The 13,718-nt window shown below is 42.1% G+C and overlaps 1 protein-coding gene across 1 annotated transcript in view; it reads left to right on the top strand.

The window, feature by feature from the left end:
- Nucleotides 1–6,229, top strand: part of RFTN1 (raftlin, lipid raft linker 1) — an 89,006-nt gene extending 82,777 nt beyond the window's left edge. The window contains exon 10 of the mRNA XM_043507128.1: nt 4,371–6,229. Within this exon, the coding sequence (XP_043363063.1) occupies nt 4,371–4,817 (447 nt within the window). The 3' untranslated portion in view covers nt 4,818–6,229. The remainder of the gene's footprint in view (nt 1–4,370) is intronic.
- The last annotated feature ends 7,489 nt before the right edge of the window (nt 6,230–13,718 follow it).

A 13,718-nucleotide genomic window follows, 5' to 3' on the forward strand; every position in this document is an offset into this window, starting at 1 on the left:
TATATCCCCTCCAGCTCCTTGATGTGAGCCACTCTGGGCAAGGGGCTAGGAGCACCCCCATGACCCTAGCCCAGCCCTCTGCCCTAACCCCTGCATCCCCCTCACACACACCCCAGGCCTCTGCCCTGACCCCTGCATCCCCCCACACACCCGTCTCCTGCCCTGACCCCTCCTCCACCCATGACCCCAGCCCTGATTCCTGCACCCCCTCACGCACCCCCAGCCCTCTGCCCTGACTCCTGCACCCTCCACACATACCCAGTCCCCCCACACCCTGTGCCCTGACTCTTGCACCCCCCACATTCTCACCCTGAGCACCAATGGGAGCTCCTGCACCTGCCCCCCACATTCCCATCTGCACCCCTCGCACCAAATGGGAGCTGCCCAGGTAAGCACTCCACACCCAAACCTCCTGCCCCAACCCTAAGCCCCCTCCCTCATTCTAGCTCCTGGGCAGACCCTACACCCCAATCCCCAGCCTGCTCCTTCACCCCCAGCCCTGTGCTCAGCACACTCCCACCCTCAGCTCAGAGAGAGAGGAAGAGAATGGGCTAGAACCAGGGAGAAGGTAGGTACCCACTCTATGTGGGCAGAACTGGGATCCCAGACTGGCAGCGGGCTGAGCGGGGCCGGCAGCCGGGACCCCAAACCGGCAGTGGGCTGAGTGGCAGGGGCTGAGCCGCTCAGCCCACTGCCAGTCTGGGGTCCCGGCTGCCGGCCCTGCTCAGCCCGCTGCCAGTCTGGGGTTCTGGCTACCAGCCCCTTGCCAGCTGGGGTCCTGGCCGCAGGCCTCACTCAGCCTGCTGCTGGCCTAGGTGAACGGAACGCCAGGCTGGCAGCGGGCTGAGTGGGCCAGCAGCGTAAGATCAGCATTTTAATTTAATTTTAAATGAAGCTTCTTAAACATTTTGAAAACCTTGTTTACTTTACATATGACAATAGTTTAGTTATATAATATATAGACTTATAGAGAGAGACCCTCTAAAAATCGTTAAAATGTATTACTGGCACGCGAAACCTTAAATTAAAGTGAATAAATGAAGACTCAGCACACCACTTCTGAAAGGTTGCCGACCCCTGATCTAGTCTGTCCTCCTGTTTTACTACAGGCTTCAGAACTGCCCCAAAATAATTCTGAGAGCATATCGTTTAGAGGAGCATCCATTCTTGAGTAAAAAAAAAACTGTCAGTGATGGAGAATCCTCCACAACCCTTGGTACATGGTTCCAGTGGTTAATTACTCTCACCATTAAAAATTTACAACTTATTTCCCATCTGAATTTGTCTAGCTCCAACTACCATCCCTTGGATGTGTTATGCCTTTCTCTGTTAGACAGCTGAACCCATTATTAAATATTTATTCCCCATGTAGGTACTTAAGGCTGTAATCAAGTCACGCCTTAATCTTCTCTTTGATAAGCTAAATAGACTGAGCGCTTTGACGCTATCACCATAAGGCCTGTTTTCTAATCATTTAATCATTCTTGTGGCTCTTCTTTGAACCCTCTCCAAGTTATCAACATCCTTCTTGAATTGTGGGCATTAAAACTGGACACAATATTACTCCTAAGGGAATTCTGTGCCAAAAAGTTAAAAATTATGTGCACAATATTTTAAAATTCTGCAAGTTTTATTTGTCAGTAAATAAATGTGGCTCCAGCATGGCAGTGGGGAGCACAGGCCACTGGCTGCATTGAGGTGGGAGAGCACCCTGAAGCCTCCACCTCCCCCTGTACAGGGACTCGGCAGTGAGGCTGCACCTGACCCTGACACAGTGCAAGGGCTGGGCCTGCCCCAGAAACACCCTGGGGTCATGCCCCCCTGTGCCAGGTGTGGCTGGGCCGGCTCAGCCCAGCAGGATCCCAGTGTGGAGAGGCTTAGTGTGGGGGGATCCAGGTGTGGGGTGAGAGGTTTCTGTATGGGACAATCTGGGTATGGGCAGCTCAGTGGGTGATCTGGATGCACAGGGGCTCATTGGGGGGTTCCGGGTGCAAGGGCAATGGGACTCTGCAGGGGATTCAGGTGATCGTGGTTGGGTTCAGTGGGGGTGGGGTCTGAGTGTGGGGAGATGGGGCTTGGCGGGGGGGCCAAGGTGTGGGGGCTCAGTGGGGGGGTTGGGTGTTGGGGTTCAGGTGCAGCTGGTTGGGGCTTAGTGGGGTGGAGGCCTTGTCAGAGGGGTCCAGGTGTAACGGGGGATAGGGTTTGTCAGGATGAGAGTTTGATGGGCCTGCTTAACGGAGGAGCCCCAGCTGCTACCAAGGGGACACAGCATGTCAGGCTCCCACTTCCCCCCCGTGATTCCCCTATTCCCTTTTCTTCTCCATCCCCCTCCCTTCACTCCCACATTGCCCTCCCCTGGCCCTATTCCACTCCTTCCTTCCCTTTAGCCCCCTTCCCTCATTTCCCCCACCCAGCCCCACCGTGGGCACTCATTGTTCCACAGAAAACAGGAAGGCTCCCAGCACACAGAAGGGGAGCACAACTGGCGCCAGGAGGCTGTATGCAGAGTCAGCGGAGCCCGAGATGCAGCCTACGAGCTGGACAGCTCTGCGTTTGCAGAAATGTAACCCTGTGTGCTCCCCCACCCATGCCTCAGCTCTGTCTGGGGGGTAACCCCCCCCAAAAAACTGCACACGATTGCCCTGCCCCAAGCACAGCTTCCCTGCCGTTTTCTGCAGGGAAAAGCAGGAAATCTGCAAGGGGATGCTGTTTTCTGCGGGTGCGCAGTCCCGCAGAATCCCCCAAGGAGTAAAAATATTCCAGCAGTGGGTGCACAAGTGTCAAATACAGATGTAAAGTAACCTCTCTCCTCTTACTCAAGATTCCCCAGTTTGTGCATCCCAGGATCACATTAGCTCTTTTGGCCACAGCATCACACTGGGAGCTCATGTTCCGCTGATTATCCAGTGGTCTTGGGGGTGGTTTCATCTTCCTTTGCAGCATGTGGTCCAAGTTGCCTGCCAGGTTCATCTGGGTTCCTCTCAATCAATTTCTTGCCCTTGCAGGGGCCTTGGGCATCCGTGCACCTCAGTCTCTCCTATTCTTTGCCTGTGGCATGCAATAGTCTCCTGAGGGCTATACCGTGATCTAATTTCAGTTGTTGGGTTCAGTGTGTGAGTGGTAGGTGGTTTTGGTGGCCTGTGATATATTGGAGGACAGACTAGGCAATCTGGTGGTCCCTTCTGATTTTAATTCTATGACTATTGCATCAACATTTCAAGAAATCATAGTTACTTTTATTGCTAGTCAAAATATAGCCTTCTGCATTAGTCAACACAGATCATCGAAAATGGTGGTCAAGATGAGTCTTGTGGTGTGAGTTGTATGAGGTGGTCTTGTGCATTCTCCCCCAGAAACTTTTGTACAAATGGCTCAGGATGTTTTGCTACTTACTTGCACAGTTTATCATTTGGTCTTTTAAATGCTCAATGTTTAAAACATTGTACTGTAAAATCACTTCTGGATTCTGCCCTGTATGTATGGCTTAGCACAAGCAGAACAGACTATACATTTGGAATTTTTTAGTCCACAAACTGACTTGGAAAAGTTCCTGAAAGTTTCAAAATGCTGGTTTAATGTTGCAAATGCTGGTCTTGTGGGAACTGTGGGCTTCTGAAAAAGAAAACCCTTTAGAGTTATTTTGTGGCAGACTCCAAACAGTACATAGGAGAGAAGTACCGTACTTTTCTATATGACAGACAATACTTGAATGATTTTCTTATAAAACTGTTCTTGCACAGCTCTTTCACATTTTGGTTTTATATCAATGTGTACATAGCACACTTTATAAACACACTTACTCATATCTGAGAGAGAGGATAAATAGTCATAAAACAAGCAGTGGGATTCCACCTTAAAAGCTGAATTTCTAATTTTTCTGAGTTGCTGTCTTCACACACTTGGTGAATGTGTGAGCTTGTGTTCTCAGTCAGGCTTTGTTACTTCTGCTGCTAACTTGTTGAAAAACTGGAATAATATTCCAGGATCTCTTCCTCTGTTTGTCTACATTAGCACAGCTTTCCATTTTCTTGCTTTCAGAACAGTTTGGAATGTCTGCCAGGATGTTGTGGGTTATTACCTCAGCATTGAAATATCCTTCATCAAGAAACTTACTAAGCATACAAAGCAGTAGAGACAGAGAAAGGAACAGAAGCTTTGTATCTACATGTGTCTAATAGCTACAAATGTAACCATTTTAAGTAGTCTGGGTACTCATATACAATATATATTTTGAGGTTGGATCCTTTGGCCAGATCAACCATTGAACTCAAGTTAAATAATAAACCATTATTATTTCAGGAAGCAAATTTCTACTTGAGTTTTTATTTATGTTTAAAGTGACCTTTAACTTTCAAATCTTTTATTTATAGTTTCACTGGAGGTTCTCCAAAGAAGAGATGCACAACAAACAAACAAAGAAATCAATCAAGGCTAAACTAAGTTCGAGGGAGAAACAAACAGCAGAAGAAAAACCGGAGTGTGAAGTTATAGAGAACACAAGAAATTTAGAAGCACAATTGTCGTCAAATGTTGGGAACTGCAAACCAGTCTTGAATGACCAGCTGGATAGTGTCGCAGACAAGGCATCTGAGATACGAGAGGACAAAGACATATCGATCCATGGCAATGATGAATCAGAAGAAAAATGGCATCCAAGTCATGATACTGATCAAAAAGAAATGGAAGTGTGCTTGAGTCACAATGATACATTGGACAACTGTGAGAACCAGATCATGCATGAGGGAAGCTGTGTTCTAATAACTGACAGTTGGGATGGGGACAATGGGGCTGGAGCCATGGATGCTTTCTGCGATTAATCACCTGCATCTCGAGATTATTGAAAGAGTTGCAGATCTTTTGCCAAACTAAAGGACAAGTTTTGTTAATCATCCTCACTAACTTCATTGCTTAATACAACTTTTAATTTGGCTTTGTACATGCCCTATACAATTTTATTCTCTCTAATTAACATACACAGGCATCTTAAAGTTCCAACCAACTGTAGGGCCAGCTTTTGTTCCCACATAAGTTAATGGCAATATTTCCATTGACTTTACTGAGAATGGGACTGGCTGTACTGCCCTTAGTTTCTAAAAGTACAGATGAAATGTATTGTGATTACCAAGCTGGGAGTGAAAAACAGTCAGGCTTGTTCTGTGACTCAAGAAAAACCACTGACATTTAAACTGCTCTGTGCTGTTTTAACAAAAACAGGTTTGTATTCAGTATTTCATATTAGTTTAGGAGAAGCATTTTTAGTCAATTTCCTTATGTAATAATTTTATCAAAGTATCATTGCTGAAACAGTTATTGCACCCTGTCGTTGTCAAGAAAATGGTATTTAGGTTTACAGAGGCTGGAATTGGGAAGTTTGATAAAGTGGCTGTAGCTGTATTTATCTTCAATAACATATCTACTCACTGATATTCTCTTGAATTGAGTTTACTCTTACAGATATATAAAGGAATAAACAGACCATGAATATTGTAGGTACATAGGGGGAACCTGATGGGGAAACAAACCTTTTGATGAATGTGTGTTGTGTGTTAAGCAGATGGCTCTAACATAATGCCTAAGATTCCCTATTCTCTGATTTTGGTGTTCTGGATTTTTAGGTTGCTAATCAGCCCTTTGGCAATGCTTGCTGGGGTTTCAAGAAATAGAAAAGAAAATGAAAACTGCACGTAAAATGTAACTCATTAATTGTACATATTCACTAACAGTGGATACACTCGCCATCTGCTAGCACTGCTATTATGTGAGTTTTCATCATTTATCAACTGTAGTAGTGTGTGTCACATGAAAGATTTTTTTTTTTTAAATCAAATAGCTACCAGGCAAATGTCAGTGAAAGCTACTGAATGACCCTCAAGAATACAACCTGATGACTAAACCTTTCTTTTACAGCAGGTAACCATGTTTTTCAGCTGACATACAAACTTTATGATGTAAAATGGTCAACATTTTCACGTTTGGGGGTATATTAAAATCTTTACAGTAAAATGTACGTGTAACAGTTTTTTTAGATCATATTTGAATATACTCTTAAACAGTTTTAGTCTGCTTAAAAATGTAACATGTAGTAGCTTTTCTTTTCTTAATAAGCAAAGAGTCCCAGTTTATAATTAGTTAGGCAGTCCTGCATAGTGTTTTTTAAAAATACCTTCTATTTTTCATTTTCTGTAAACAAAGTAATTCCATAAACAATAAAGTTTCTTGACACCTTAAATGACTGCTTCTTTGAGCAGCTAGTCCTGGAACCCCCAAGAGGAGAGACAATTCTTGATTTAATCTGAAGTGGAGCACATGATCTGGGCAACAGGATATAGCTGAATATAGATGAACCACTTGGTAATAGTGTCCGTAACATAATAAAATTTAACATCCCTTTGGGGTTCGGGGACACCAAAGCAGCCCACCATGGTAGCATTTAGTTTCAGAAAGGGGAACTATACAGAAATGAGGAAGTTCATTAAACAGAAATTAAAAGGTACAATGCCAAAAGTGAAATCCCTTCAAGCTGCATGGAAACTTTTTAAAGACACCATAATGGAAGCTTGATTTAAATGTATACCCCAAATTAAAAACCATAGTAAGAGGACCAAAAAAGTGCCACCGTGACTAAACATCAAAGTAAAAGAAGCTGTGAGAGGGGGGGAAAAGGCATCCTTTAAAAAGTGGGAGTTAAATCCTTCTGTGGAAAATAGAAAGGAGCATAAACTCTGGCAAATGAAGTGTAAAAATATAATTTGGAAGGCCAACAAATAATCTGAAGAACAGCTAGCCAAAGACTCAAAAAGTAATGGCAAAACATTTTTTAAGTACATCAGAAGCAGGAAGCCCACTAAACAACCAGTGGGGCCACTGGACAATCGAGAAGCTAAAGGAGCACTCAAGGAAAATAAAGCCATTACAGAGTAACTAAATGAATTCTTTGCATCCATCTTCACAGCTGAAGATGTGAGGGGGATTCCCAAACCTGAATCATTCTTTTTGGGTGGCAAATCTGAGGAACTGTCTCAGATTGAGGTGTCATTAGAGGAGGTTTTGGAACAAATTGATAAACTAAACAGTAATAAGTCATCAGAAGCAGATGATATTCAGCCAAGAGTTTGGAAGGTACTCACACGTGAAATTGCAGAACTAACAACTGTGGTATGTATCATTTAAATCAGCTTCTATACCAGATGACTAGCTAATGTGATGCCAATTTTTAAAATCTCCAAAGGTGATCAGGGCAATTACAGGTCAGTAAGCCTAACTTCAGTACCAGGCAAATTGGTTGAAACTATAGTAAAGAACAGAATTATCAGACATATAGATGAACACAGTTTGTTGGGGAAGAGTCAACATGGTTTTAGTAAAGGAAAATCATGCTTCCCCAATCTACTAGAATTCTCTGACAGAGTCAACAAGCATGTGGATAAGCGTGATTCAGTGGATACAGTGTACTTAGATTTTCAGAAAGACTTTGACAAGGTCTCTCACCAAAGGCTCTTAAGTAAAGTAAACTGTCATGGGATAAGAGGGAAAGTTCTCTCATGGATGACTAACTGGTTAAAAAATAGGAAATGAAGGGTAGAAATAAATGGTCAGTTTTCAGAATGGAGAGAGGCAAATAGTGGTGTCCCCCAGGGGTCTGTACTGGGACCAATACTGTTCAACATATTCATAAATAAGCTGGAAAAAGAGGTAAACAGTGAGGTTGCAAAATTTGCAGATGATACAAAACTACTCAAGATAGTTATGTCCAGAACAGACTGTGAAGAGTTACAAAGGGATCTCACAAAACTTAGTGACTGGGCAACAAAATGGCAGATTAAATTCAATGTTAATAATGCAAAGTAATGCACATTGGAAAACATAATCCCAACTATACATATAAAATGATGGGGTCTAAATAAGCTGTTACCACTCAAGAAAGAGATCTCGAAGTCATTGTGGCTAGTTCTCTAAAAACATTCACTCAATATGCAGTGGCAGTGAAAAATGCTAACAGAATGTTTGGAATCATTAGGAAAAGGGATAAACAATAAGACAGAAAATATATTACTTCTATATAAATCCATTGTATGCCCACATCTTGAATACTGTGTGCAGATCTGGTTGCCCCATGTCTCAAAAAAAGAAGATATATTTTGAATTGGAAAAGGTACAGAAAAGAGTAACAAATTAATTAGGGGTATGGAACAACTTCCATATGAGGAGAGAATAATAAAATAGGGACTTTTCATCTTGGAAAGAGACAACTAAGGGACGGATATGATAGAAGTCTATAAAATCATGACTGGTATGGAGAAAGTAAATAAGGAAGTGTTATTTCTCATAACACAAGAACTAAGGGTCACCAAATGAAATTAATAGGCAGTAAGTTTAAAACAAACAAAAGGAAGTATTTCTTCATGCAGCACACAGTCAACCTGTGGAACTCTTTGCCAGAAGATGTTGTGAAGGCCAAGACTATCAAAGAAGAACAAGCTAAGTCCATGGAGGATAGGTCCATCAATAGCTATTACCCCAGGATGGGCAGGGATGCAAAACCATGCTCTGAAGTGTCCCTAGCCTCTGTTTGCCAGATGCTGAGACTGGGCAACTGGCGATGGATCACTTGATTATTTCCTGTTCTGTTCTTTCCCTCTGAAGTACCTGGCATTGGCCACTATTGGAGGACAGGATACTGGGCTAGATGGACCATTGGTCTGACACGGTATGACTGTTCTTATGTTCAATGTAGTTTTTCCCATAAGCTGATTTGTGCCTGGTAATTCTCATTAGTCTTCCTTTGTACAGTATTTTAACTCAATAAAATGTTTTCTAAGTGCACACCATGCATGTTCAAGCTATTTTTTTAAACTACAGTCCACATCTAAAAGCAATAATGCAATTTGCCGAACATTGCAGGGAGAAAATAATCATACAACTTCAAATGTCCATGTAATTTGGATAATCGCGGCTAGATTTAAATCACTCCATTTCATGCACAAAAAACGTTAGTATTTTTTTCCCCACAATAACTGAAGAGTATTTATTTTAATGGAATATTAAAAAAACAGGACTGTAAATAATTTTAATAACTTATGAGACTTTACAGTGAGTTCACTCTGTACCCTGAGGCAAATGTTTGTTCTCATAGCCTTAAACATTCTTTCATTTATTTGCTATTTTAATACAAACACTGTATTCTGGATAGTTAACAAAATTTGTTTGCAGATTTTATTGGCATAGCATCTTTTCACTGAGTATAAAGCTGGTCCTTAAAATGCAACCTGTGTCTTAATTTTTTAATTCAGAGAAACTTAAGTCAACCAGCATTCTGGGAAAATAGTTATGATATTGTGACCATGTATGTTAAATAGTGAATTTCCAGTGGAAAACATTTGTTTGGTTGCACATTATGATGTACTTTGCTCTAATTGGATGCCAAACATTTACAAAGCTAGAAGAAGAAACAAATGTGAGTGGGAGGCATCTTATTTTACACTCTTGCCATTAGCTTGGCCTAGAAATAAGCATGATCAGTCATGCTGGTGGGTGGTTAAAGCAATATTTCATTAGCATTAATTGCTGATATTACAAATCTGGTTAACTAGTTCACTGGCCCCTATTTGAAAGAAATAAGGAGAGACTAATAAGATTTAGATCCTCAGAGATATTTAGGCTCCTAACTTTCATTGATTTTAATGGAAATTAGGAGCCTAAATATCCATAAGGATCTGAGTTTAAACCCTTGTACCAGATTAAAGGTGTGATTTAAAACTGATTTAATTAAACTCCTGTTTAATTTCAATTTAAACTAGGCTAATGTGGTCTATATTAAATCAATAAGTAATCTGTTTAATCTAAACTGCAATAAACCACTTTGAAACCACAAAGAGTTTGCACCACTTTAACTATATTGGCTTAAAATTATACCTTCAGTTAAACCGATGCCACTTCCTTCATGTAGACAAGGTTGAGGAGATATTGCCCCAGTAGGTACAATACATTTTTTTCAATTGATGCACTTTTCAGTCACTTGCAGGTTCAGTGACGATTAGAAAAATCTTGAAAAAACAGTTCTCTGTTCTTTTATTGGGTTATAATTACTGTACTGAAAATTTAAAAACCCTTTCTCTGGGAGCATTTGACCTCTTCACACCCTAGCAGTTTGTGTGTACTATTTCCACTATACTATACTATATCCTGAAATATTCAGAAGGCCAAATTTGGCAATGATTTCCACTCCAAGACACCTCATAGTCATAGATCTTTATTACTTACCAGTACCCAAGTGCAATGGTTGAAATTTTCAAAGGCAAGTAGGGCTTTATCACACATCTTCCACTGAAATGAATAGGACTTGTTTGGGTAAATCCCCTAGTTGACTTTGAAAACTCTCACCCACTGTCCCAAGGGTGGCTGTGATGGGAGTGGAGAAAGGGGGGGAGAGAGAGCAAGCTTCCAATGATAAGATCATGCAATTGTTTAATTTAGTCAGTGTTAGCTCTCCTTGCCATTCAGAGACTCGAAAGAGAGCAGGACAGAGGCCAAGAACGTGAAAGTGACTGCCCAGGTGCTGTGCTTGAAATCTGGAGCTGCTGGGAACAGAGAAAATGAATTGCTATGTGAGGAGCTTGACTGACATGCCTACACAACCAATCACTCAGTCTAGCCTGCAAATGGCTGGGACTGCCCAGACATGGGTATCCAATTCAAACAAGCATGGCATTTGGGGCAAGATAAGGGGGTTGGCTTCCAGCTGCAGGGAATAAGGTCTCTCTGTTGCTTTATGCATTGTAGGAAAGAGAGCTCCAGTTTGCTTCTCAGCCAGACGTGCATAACCAACTACAAGCACCCAGCTTCACAGCAGTGTCCCCCCTTCAGATAGTTCTCCCGCAAACCAATTTGGTTCTCAAAGGCAAGAGGCAGGGAGAGTAGCTAGTCCCCTTTCCTTTCCCTCCCCACACCATCCTCAAGCCAGATCTAGCCGGGACAGAGAATTACCTTGCTATGGTCGTCAAATTCTAATACTCAGTGGGACAGGCCTGTCTGCCACCTGTTATGCCTACGTCTTGAATAAGAAGCCAAGGGAAGACCAAGTTTGAGCAAACCAGGGACTTGCTCCATGTCAGAGGGTGAGCTGTGTGCCTTGTAGAGGGCTGACATCACAACAGAGAGCACTGATTGCACAGTTAGGAAAGGGCTTCCAGGTGAGTTAAATCCTGGTCTGTGTGTGCTTGGTGCAGTGAAAGCTCAGCCAAAGGGTGTGCCAATACCACACCATGCCAGTGATGCACAGGTCTGCTGTGACTATTTTAGCATTAAATGTACCTTTATTAAACCAGCAAACTTTCTACAGCTTTTACCCAGTTTAATTCATTTATGTCCAGCACTGCTAAGGGTGACATGAGTCTCATTTAAGTGGGGGCTGACTACCAATGCAAAAATTGTCATCAGCAACAGTGTACCTATACTGTTAACTGGAGTCAATTACCATGTTCAGCACTTCATCCATATGAGAAAAAAGTCTTCACAATTTAAGAGCTTTCTTTTATTTGTTCTAAAACTCCCTGTCAGCAAAGGCAGTGGATATCTGTGATGTGCTAATGGTAACAAACCATTTTCTAGCTAATTAATGGAAGGTCTATAAGAGTATCTCATCATACCCACAATACTAAATGAGCTCATGGTGACTGAAACAAAGGGAATGAGGAATACATTTAAGTTAATAGTAGTACCAACACAAGGGTACCTTGAAAACCATTTTTTAAAAAGATATAAGAATTCATCACAATTTTTTTTCCAAGTGTCTCACTTTTTCTAGTAATGGCCCATCTCTGTTTACCATACAAAGCTTGAAGAGCACTTTTCCAAAATGAAATGCTATGGTTCTTCAACACAATCAACAGAATGATCGTTGTTTCCCTTTAAATTTGTGCCCTTTAAATAGCAGAGGTTTCTTCCTGTTTCCTATCACTATAGGCTAAATAAACACTCTTGCTACTAGCCTGCATGTCTGTATTCTGCACGAATAATTCTTCCATTAAGATGGCTTCAGATCACATGAGTTATAAATTACTGTGTGGTATGAAAATGCTGGTGTTTCACTATTAGACCATTAAGCTGCAGAAGAAAGATGCCAAACTATTTATAAGTAAACAATCACCAAAAACAACTAGTTAGTGATGAGTCTTGTGATACAGCATGGCCGGAGGTCAGCAGGAGAGTGTTAGAAGGGAGCCTTATTCCCTGTAGCGGGAAGAAAGTTTGCTATAGAAAGCACTTGAAGCCAGTCACCTGATAAAACCCCCCTACTCCAATCAGACAAGGGAAGGAGTTGAAGTAGAGTGGATTGGTGTTGGAGCAGTTTGGAGGGAAGCAGAGGAGAGGTTGAAGAAATGCTGTGGTGGGCTAAGACCAAGACCCTAGGTAAAGGGACACCTGGTTTGTGCAGAGGGAGGGCAGGAGAGGGAAGTAGCCCAGGGAAGGAACTGCTAGGTCAAGCAGTTTATTGTTATCCCTATGGCCCCTAGGCTGGGACCCAGTAGAGGGTGGGCCTGGGTCCCTTCCTTTCCACTGCCCTCCTCTAGGACACTAGTGAGGCAGTTAATACCCCCGTTCAAGGGTGAGAAATGGTGCCCTGAACCCTCCCCAAGAAGAGAAAGCGCAAGACCCATCCAAGTACTGCTGGCAATTTGCCACAGTCTAAAGAACATAATTTACTGTAGCAATTACATGGGGATTTTTGGACAACAAGAAAATTTTCCAGGTAGGTCAGCATTTGTACAGCCATGTTGTGTATGAATTTAAGATGTTCTGTGCTCAGGGTAATTAAAGGAAACCTGTGCGTTCGCCAACAGGCTAAAAGGTCACAAGGTAAGAAAACATGTATTATGAATCTGATTATTTTTTGAATTACATCCATTAGTTCTGAGCCTATTGGTGCAGATGGTCATGTTGCTGAAATTATTTTTGTAATACCTCAGCTGTACATAACCACTTACCATAAACAAGACATGTCCTTTTCCCTGTCTCAATCTGCATGTAACCTGGGATGCCGGAGGAGATAATTACAAAAGCAAAAGGATATGAAATGTCATTTGTTAAGTGGCCATCTTGGTTTAACTTTCTGTTAATGTTTAAGTTTGAGAGAGCAGGGTGTGAAAGGGATGGTATTTGTGATACAGAGAGAATATGCCCTATTGATACAGTGTAAACCAGTTTAATAGCTTAAGAGTCAATGGGAATCCATGTTTAAAGATTGACTTTTAATTGGGAAATGGAAAGCATATTGGAAACTGGTTTCTGGCCTCTCCTTTAGGGGTCTAGCACAGCCAATGGCACAGAATCTCACTTTTCAGGAAGATGATGGCTTACCTCCACACTAAGCTTTGAAACACCAGTTCTGATCTCTTTAACACAACAGATCCTGACATTTATTTATGTGGACAACTGCTTTGTTCCTCCTGCACTTCTGGTGTGAGCAAACCAGCAACTATTTTTCTTTAAATCAGCAATATCAGACTGCCACACTGACCCATTTAAACTTACATTTGCTGTCTGTGGGAATTCCGGCTGTCAAATGCAAACCCCACACCTGACGCCTTCCCACAGTCCTGATCCATAGAAAGCAAATATTTCTAATCATTTCTCCCAGAGTTCTGGGAGGTGGTGTGGTTAATTTTTCCAGGGGCCCCAATGTTGTTAGGGGCAGTAGGAAACCCCCATTCGTGGGTGCT

Source organism: Dermochelys coriacea, chromosome 2 (assembly GCF_009764565.3).
Source record: "Dermochelys coriacea isolate rDerCor1 chromosome 2, rDerCor1.pri.v4, whole genome shotgun sequence".
Lineage (NCBI taxonomy): Eukaryota > Metazoa > Chordata > Testudines > Dermochelyidae > Dermochelys > Dermochelys coriacea.